Source organism: Haemaphysalis longicornis, unplaced genomic scaffold (genome assembly GCF_048455015.1).
Source record: "Haemaphysalis longicornis isolate Haplotype H1 unplaced genomic scaffold, Haemaphysalis longicornis Haplotype H1 scaffold_2, whole genome shotgun sequence".
In the NCBI taxonomy this organism is placed as follows: domain Eukaryota; kingdom Metazoa; phylum Arthropoda; class Arachnida; order Ixodida; family Ixodidae; genus Haemaphysalis; species Haemaphysalis longicornis.
Genome location: NW_027526295.1, coordinates 151,807,883 through 151,817,025, shown reverse-complemented (window position 1 = coordinate 151,817,025; position 9,143 = coordinate 151,807,883). Strand labels below are relative to the sequence as shown.

The 9,143-nt window shown below is 46.7% G+C and overlaps 1 protein-coding gene across 1 annotated transcript; it reads left to right on the top strand.

The window, feature by feature from the left end:
• Window positions 1–286: 286 nt before the first annotated feature.
• LOC144169323 (stress-associated endoplasmic reticulum protein 2) lies at window positions 287–8,873 on the top strand. The gene is made up of 3 exons (XM_077698414.1): window positions 287–460; window positions 1,369–1,441; window positions 8,554–8,873. Exons 1-3 carry the CDS (start codon window positions 377–379, stop codon window positions 8,589–8,591), a joined length of 195 nt encoding a protein of 64 aa, XP_077554540.1. The 5' UTR covers window positions 287–376; the 3' UTR covers window positions 8,592–8,873.
• Window positions 8,874–9,143: the final 270 nt, after the last annotated feature.

Sequence of the window (9,143 nt, the reverse complement as noted above, 5' to 3'; positions counted from 1 at the left end):
CTACAGTATTTTGTTTGTGTTTTGCTTCCTTTTGCGGCGCTGTTGCGTTGGCCGGCTCGCGTGCCACGTTGTCCGAGCTGTCAAGAACGTATTTATAACAGGCGAGAAAAGTAAGGACATTTGCAATATTTTAGACTTTCAGTAGCACTTTTACATTGTTTCAAGTATGAACGAAGTGTGTCTGTTTTGAAGTTCTTGCTTGAGTTTGACTGAAACCGGAGGACTATTTTTGGTGTCGCGCAGGAACACAACTCGACAGCGTAGGGAAGATATAAAAGCTCGTTCGGGCACATGCGGCTGTCCTCCGCTGTTGAACGTACGTGAGACTTTGTGTTTCGGCGAGCCGCCCCGCAGCGCAAAATCACAAGCTTTCACTATGGTTCAAAGCCAGAGGATGCGCATGGCCAACGAGAAGGCCAGTAAAAACGTCGTACTACGCGGCAACGTCCCCAAGACTACGGTGAGTGAAACACGCTGTTCTATCCGTGTGCCGAAAGCGTATGAGACGCAAAAGGAATCCCCTCGAGCGATCAAACGTTTGTTGTGTACGCAGGTCGCATAATCACGTAATGAGCGCTGAAAAAACATTTACTTAACTCCTGCCGCATTCCAGCTTACTTTGGCACAGTTTTGTCGCTTTATTTTTACGAGTTCAGCGCTACAGTAAACGGCATGGTTTTCCGTCTGCGATCGGCTAGGCGTCAAACGCGATCGGCGCTGACGTTGCATGCCGATCTCGGCGATACTCGAAAGCTGCACGCGTGTATATTTTAGCTGGCCATCTGTGCGCCGAAACAGTCCCCAGCTGATGCGACCAGGAGGGGAAAAAAATGGCAAGGAAATTTAATCTACCTCATTTCCGCCGTGTATGTCACGGTGCCGGTGAAATTCAATCGCCTCCGACTAGCCCGCCTAGTTTCCGTGTAATCTTGAAGATAACGAGTCGTAGATACGTTCTGCGCTGGCGGTTTTTGCGCTGCACTTTCAGTTTTTCGAGGATGTGCTTGTTTGTTTCGGCCTTTACAGTGGCAGGAACTGGTATCCAGCTCGGTTTAGAGCTGTCAAACGGTTGTCCTTATTTCACAGCTGACGTGTGCGCATCGGCCTTGTTCTTATTATGCGTTTTATTTTCTGCGTGGCAGCAGCTGCCACGGAAACAGCAGGAGCGCTTTCATCGCCCCGTCTGCTTTTTCTCTTCAAAAAAAAATTTTTTTTTTTTCCCTACGAAGTTTAAAAACAAGCACCTGTTTTAAGCCGCCGCGATTGTTCTGGCGCATTTGCGCGCTGTACCCGTTCTCTTTCGTGACTCGCGCGTTGGCTTCATACGTCGTTTATTTTCCCTTCTTTTTTAAATTTCACTGTCCACAGAAACCCCAGGATGAAAAGTACCCGGTCGGACCCTGGCTTCTTGCTTTCTTCATCTTCGTTGTCTGTGGCTCCGGTGAGTGACGCTCGGCCCATATGGCGAACTTGTTGCTGACGTCGCTGCGCTGCTCTTGGCCGATCGTGGCCACGGGTGAAACCGAGTGCAGTCTCTGTAGCGTTTTGTTGCAGAATGACCACGTATCTGCGTGGTTTGTGGGACGACGCGCATTAGCCCTTGGCTGTGCTGTGGGTGAACAACTGTGTAACAGAATGTGTGCTTACGAAACCAAAGAGCTTTCAGTGATGCAACTCAGTCAGTCTGCACTGGGTGGGCTTTGATTATAACTTGTGCACTTCCTATCGTGTAGTGTAAACTTTGAACTCCCTTCTACAAAGCTATGTATTGGAAAGAGAGAGAGAGAGAGAGAAAAAAGGCAACTAAATTTATTTCTACTCAAAAACGAATTTCACGACATATCAGAAGACTACACAAAACCCATTCCAGCATTCAGTTCTTTACATTCAAACACTGAATTTTTGATGGTCATGTGATCTTTTATAGCTATGGCTGTCATAGTGGAGCACCTTTTTCAGCCTGTGTTCGTTGCCAATATACCACCGCGTGCACCACCGAGTACCGGTCTGGCAGGCTAAAAGCGTCACTTTGTTTGTCAGACCGTTACATGGGCTAGAAGTTTGGAGGGTACCAAACCCAGGCCCTTTTTGATAGGACGTAATTTTTTAATAGTTCGTCATTCATGCCTTTACCGCAGCTGGAAACAAGTCCCAAAAATATTCAATATTCGTTCATTTATGCCAACATTCATTAACTGAAGCTAACAAAAAGCTCATGCCCTTGACAACCAATGCGGTATTTCGACACAGACTATTTCTTTTCCCACTAATAAAAATGTTAGGAAGCTTTAATGATGCTAGGTCGCGGAGAACAGTTCACCACAACACCTTAGCATGTAGAGGAAAGCTCGCCTGTACATAGTAGGGATTTAGCAGTTGCGTTTCTTTAGACATCTACTGTGCTCCTACATGAAAATCAAGGGCAACGACAGCGACTGTTTTTTGAAAAGCAGGCAGTTTCTTTTGCTGTGGGCAAGTGGCAACACCGGTAACATCATTAGCATGGATGTGGAAGTCGGCAACCAGAAGCTAGGGATCTGGAATTGCCACTTCAAAGAAAATAGAAAGAAAGCAGCGTGCAGGGCAAAAAATACTAGAAATACCGGAAATGTACAGTGTATACGCACACCATAATACAAGTTATGCAGTTGCAACCTGGGTAGGAGTCATTACCTCCTCGCTCTTCTTTTAAAAGTGGCGTATAATTAGGGTCATTCATTTTCGCGTTTTATACTTTTTAAAAAGGGGGGGGGGGGGGTAAAACTCAGGTTTTTTCGGGTTCGGGTTAAATATTGATACAGTTGAACACGGATATATCAAATTATTGTCTATATCGAACAGTGAAAACATCCCCTTGAAAATCCCATGCAAAAGTATAGGGCTGTTGTGCGCGTGTATTGAACTCCTGATCACGGGCAAATTCGATATATCGAATTCCGTGCCGAAGGCTCCCCTGAAAGTTTGCGTCCTCTGATGGGGTGGAGTTGATGATAATGTCGACTCATCGCAGGCGCTGCCTGGCTTGGTGCGACAGAGGCGGCGTCCGCGGCATTATGTCGCTTCGATGGCCTTCAGCAGCTGTTTTCACGCTAGCACGAGGGGCAGCTCCATGATAGCTAGAACGCGGATAGTGGTTGGGGCGAAAGGACATAAAGAAGCAAAAGAAATTGACTGGAGGCACTCTTTTTCTGTGACTGAGCTGTTTGGTGGCTCGTGCAGGGGGACCGATGTGGCGTTGTATGTTTGTTTTGTACAAGGCATTTATTTCGGAGCAACAAAGGCGGGCATTCGTTGGGTGCAGGCTGCTGAAAAGATGTTGGTTGAAAAGGCGTTCGGAATTCCTCGCAGTAGTTTTGAGGGCGATGCACCTATCAACATTGACGTAAAGGCGAATGCAGCACAACCCGCCCCGGCTATTCCGGAGCGTGTCGGGTGCAAAGCGACTTCGTTGCACGCCTCCAGATGGGGAGGTGTTTGGTTCGGATACTGAAGATAACGGCACGCAGTGCCTGACAACGTTCCCAACCACCTACTGCAGCCGAGAGAGAGAGAAAAACTTTTATTGAGCGACTGGGGTTAGGGAAGCGTGGTGGCCGCCGGTTGGAGGTCGGCGGTGACGATGGCAGCTCGTTCCACCAAGGCGATCTGAACGCCCGGGTCGGAGCTACCCAGCGCACCCTCCCATTGCTCGTCACAGGTGATTAAAGGGAAGGGATTGGATGGACAGGCCCACATAGAGTGGGGAAGTGTGGTGCGCTGGCCACATGCGGGGCAATGAGGTGAGGGGTAGAGGGAAGGGTGGATGTGATGGAGCACCGCCCTGCAGGGAAAGGATTGAACCTGCAGGAGTCGCCAGGTGCGCGCTTGCTCATTGCTGGGCTGGGGATGCGCCGGGGGGTATTTTCGGCGGGCGAGGCGGTAATGTGTATGTCATGATACGCAATTAGGCGGTCTCTGGCGGATCGGGCCCCGTGGTAAGGAACTAGGCTGGCTCCCACTCGGATTGTGAATCCTCGAGCCGCGTCATGGGCCGCCTCGTTCCCCCCGAGTCCAGAGTGCGCCGGGGTCCATAGCAGTTCTACCGGGGAAGTTGGAGGATTTTGAGAGATAATTTTGAGTGCCAGTGGAGAAATGAGACCACGGGCGAAATTTTGAACGGCCGTCTTTGAATCGGAGATTACGATCGTGGGGGTCGGCCTTTGTGACAGGGCGAGTGCAATTGCCGCCTCCTCCGACGTGGCAGGGCAAGGGGTGCGAACTGTAAGGGAGCATAATGGGGGGTCGTCCGGCCGATTCACAATGGCCAGAGCATAAGCATCGCGGTGACGGTATTCTGCCGCGTCAACGTATAAAGTATCTGGTCTTACAGGTAGGCGTCGCTGAAGAGCCTGCGCTCGTTGCATTCTGCGTCCCGCATGATACACAGGGTGCATGTTGCGTGGTAAAGGAAGAACCGAGGTTACGTCAGCATCATTCGCCTCTGTTGTGGCACAGTATACAGCGTTGATTTTCTCATTTATGTGTGTTTGTAATCTTGAAGACAATTTCGCGAACTCTACGACACAGAAGAAAAAACAAGCGAAGCTCAAAGACATTTCAATGATAATTAAAGTGCGGTGGTCATCATTCTGCGGTACGAATTTTCCGTGCTTTGACGGTCAAAGCGGTAAATTACCGTTTACCACGACTTCAGAAAACTCTCAGTGATGTGCGGAGTTGTCAGATAATCTTCAGATAGGCCTATTTTATATATCGAATTATCGATATATCCAATTCTTCAACGATCCCCTTGGAGTTCGATATATCCGTGTTCGACTGTATGCACTATAAGATATAGTCAATTTATTTTAGAAAGTATTATGACCTTCTTAACTAAGTGGTGTTTTTTAGAAGCTGGTAACTAGTCCTCGAAATTTAGTATGGATCAGTCATGATGGCAATAAAAAGCATTCATAACTGTTAAGAAATGAAACATTTTATTGACAAAAAGCTGGTCATCTATTTTATACACATTCTTGTTTACGCACATTATCATCTGCATGCGGAACATGTCAGTCTCCATTCTAGAAGCTGTCCGATCGTGGAACGTACCTCAGCTGGGAGAAAGCCCTCTCGACATCACAGCTTCCCTTTGCTAGGCACAACGATGTCAGTGCAGCACTTGCCAGCCTGGAGTAGCGAGCGGTAGAGTCATGCCAATACTCAACCGAGTTTGAAAGCTGTGTTTGTGGGGCCTGCCTCCAGCAAGTACTGGTTGAGAATAGCTGGCCGTCAGTCCGCAATTGTGCAGATCGCGACTTGGAAAGGTCCATTCGGGTAAAAATCAGGGAAAATCGGGTTTTACCCGAAAACAAACATCCCTACATATAATATAATCCATCTGCTTTTTTTTCCCATTTGTGTGTGTAATCTTAGTTGTGAAGCAAGACTTTCATCTTCCCTCTTTTTGTAACATCAGTGTGCATAATAGCCTAGTTGATCTCGTTCTGATGTAAACAGGTTTTCTGGGCAGCAGCCAAATGGCTAAGTTGAGCATAAGGCAGTGGTTTGATTCCTAAATGGCAGTGGTGTGTACAAGACTTCATTAAGGTACAGATTATTAAGTAGCACTCTGCTCCAGTTTTGACACGTATTACGCAACCAGAGTTTAGCACCAAAAGTATGTTTACGACACGAAGCAACATACAAGCGTTTGCTGCTCTTGTGGAGTGGTTTGAAAAAAAGCACGCAGCATAACAACAAGCAGACGTAGACAATCCAGTCACTGTAGCTCGTGTTATGGCACAGCGGCGAAATTGTAGGCTGTGTGAAAATTTGCGTCATTTTACGCTCGGTGGATGCAGTAGAAATACTGCAAAGATTGATGAAAGGAGCATTCCATGGGCAGTTCCAAAGGCACCCTTCGCAGCAAACTATCAAAGGTTTCCACAACCTACCATGGCGATGCTAGGGAAATAATTTGGAGCCGTCTATCTGTTTTGTGTATAGAATTGGCTGTGAGTTTCGCTGAGGAGTTGTCAGAGCAAGGGGAGTCTTCCTCTGCTGCTCTCCTCCATTTGTAAACTCTCAGTGAGCCATCTGAAGATAATAGTTGCTTTGCTGATTGCCACGCATTCAGTGCACTTGTCCAGCTTCGCTTCGTGAGTGTTTTGGAAATGCCTCCCAGCTGTTTTTCTTTTTCAAGGGCTGCAGACCCTTGGGCTTGTTACTGAAGCGTTGCATCCTGGAATTAACAATTAATGGGCAACTGCCATATTTGCAATGACGGCTATATTGCACTGCTTTAAGTCTAGTTTGGATGTTTGATCTCTGCCACTGTATTGGAAAAGAAGTACATGAGCAGCAGGAGTAGTGGTGGTAGTATAAACTTTTAGTGGCCACAAATGGGTACGGAAGCAGGGGATGGTCTTCTGCGTTGGTCTTGAAGTGATCATCCTGGATGGCTGGCGTTCCTAGTCCGGGATGCCATGACCTGCTGCAGCCCGAACGGCCACGGCCTGGGTCACCAGGCCACTCTGGTTCACTAGGTCCGCGCTGGGCAGCACGAGTTCCCACTGTTCCGGTGATGGTTCCAGGGTCTCCGGGAGTTCCTTAAAATATGGGAATAGAGGTTCACCTCGTTTCTATTGAGTTGACTACTCTCCCATTGTGGCTTGGCTCTATTTGGGTTAACATGTGTCGTAAGATCCACAAGTGACCAGTTGGCATGACATTAAGAATACTTATTTTATTTATATTGATAATTGTGTACATGCACTATTCGTGGCTGGCTGTCATCGCACTTTTCAACCACTGAGGCATGAATCAAGTTTTTTTTTATTGGCTCGTAATGCATAAATATGGCTGGCAGTATTAGCTATAACTATTTTGTCAGCTCATTAACAGAAGTACAGAATTTAGCCAGGCCGTGGCACACAAGTGTTATTGCAGCAGCGGTAGCCCAACTCTGAACATGACGGCTCGGTGGACTACGATTGCGCATCTCACTGTTGCTTTATGATGTTGCCAGGCCAAACACACATACTTCGCTGCTAACTTTAACCTAGGCTGGGGGAAGACTGAACGTCCTGAGTCTGCACTCGTTTATTCCATGAATTTTTTTTGCTCTCGTTTAAGCATTCGGCAGCCCTAACAATCGGGAATCAATGTTTTGCTTTCGTGTATGGCATAGCGTTCCCTTGCTGTTTTGTTATATCACTGTTGGGGGTTGTTGTGCCAGCCAGGTTAATAAGCAGTGGGAATAGTTCATAAACAACTCGGTCCATTGCCATTGTTTACAAATTAAGTGATATCCACTAGTTTGTAACCACTCACTCAAGCGATCACGAGACCTGTAATAGAAACGGTAAGCTGGGACCACTATGAAGTAAATCTGGCATGAGGTAATGGATGCGACTTGGCCATGAAGTGGCAGTCTGTTTCACAGCAGCCATGGATACGGTGCAGACGTAATCTGAAATGTTTTTGCCAGTTCCTATGAGTGCAATTGGTTGCAAGCGTAGAGGGGGGAAACAATGTATACAGTCATAGACAAATTAAATGCAAACAAGAAAATATGATCCAGACCACGCTAACTTGAAAAATACCGCTTGTTCTGGTCAAATAGTGGGGCACTATTGGTATATTTAGAAAGCCACATTTCCCAACCTTTGTTTTTGTAACGTAGCCACGCGTCATTTTGACTTGCATGGAAAGAAATCGCGCTATTTCTGTGTTCTGGTTCATATTTTCGTGTTTGCGTTTCATTTGTCTATGACTGTACAGTAGCGGCATAGCGGCAACTTGCTGCTAGTGTTTTCAGTGGCTCTACAATGTTGCCTGCCACATAATATTGCGGCGCAACTGCTGGCTTGGTGCTTTGCTTGATTATATATTGGAGACAAGAAACAAGGCAACCATCCGACAGTGTGGCATGTTTGTGGTAAGGCAGTGGCTATAATCTGCAGTGCACTGGTTCGGAGCCACTGACAGAACTACGCATTGCTGCTTGTCGGAGCTGTCAAATTTTTTTCGTTAGTGCACTTGGAAGAGAACAGGTGTGGGAACACTTATCTCTTGGAACACATGTTAAGCAACAGTACGCATCAATGGAATAACATTAAGGGGGAGTGCCTTTATTAGGTATGCAATGTTGCTTGCTTTGTTTCTGGAAACCTGCATAAACATGTCTCGCACAAGCTGTGAATAACGGCTTTTTCAGATGACTTAACAATACATTACAAGCGGCACTTTTGTGCTCTCTCTCTCTCTCTTTCTCTCTGTCAACACGTTTGAGGAAGCGCGCTGTGTTGCATTAAGTCTGGACGAATGCTTGAATTAACAGGCACTGCATTTGTTTTTTCTAGTCTTCAGTCTGATTCTGGGCAGTGCCTTGCCGTCAACACAAGGATTTCTATTTCTCCATAATTGTTCGACATGTTTACAGTTACTAATATTTAATTGCAAGCTGCATCATTCTTGTGTTACTACATAACTTGGACCAGTGAAAAGTCTCTTCCAAGCAAGCCACTGGATGACTTAACGTTATTCTTTGCATTTGTCTTCTTTCTACAGCCATTTTCCAGATCATCCAGAGCATCAGGTTTGGCTGAGCAACTCGATTCCATTGACTGCGGACCATGAAGTACCTGCTTCTCGTCCCGGGGCGGCGGGGGGTGGGTGCTTGAAAAAACATCATCGGATGTAACTGATGGAAGGACAAAACTTGAAGCTGTAAAAATTTACCACTCAACCACAAATACCTTTGTTTTACATGGTGTTATTACAAGGTGTGCTGTACAAAACAAGCTGTGCGTGTCCTCTGGTGATGCTTTTTAAGAGATATTTTCTGAAATAAAGCCTTCTTTTTTTTTTAAACTGTATACAAGGAGCAACTCCGGAGTGATTATTTCTTGGTGTGGCACTCCTCTTTCTATTCACAGCAGCGAGTTCCCTTGCACAGCATGACTTGACACAGCGTTTTCGAAGACCATTTGGCACAACTGAGCTACCGGACATTGGGTGGTGCAGGAATTGTAGTAATAGCTGAGCACGGGCCAGCCGACCTGAGACGTGACAGAGGAAAGGAACCAACAATTCATACAATTGTAGTGCAGTACCAGTGGCATAACCCCAGGGAATGCCATCCGCCAGAGTGCACAAGC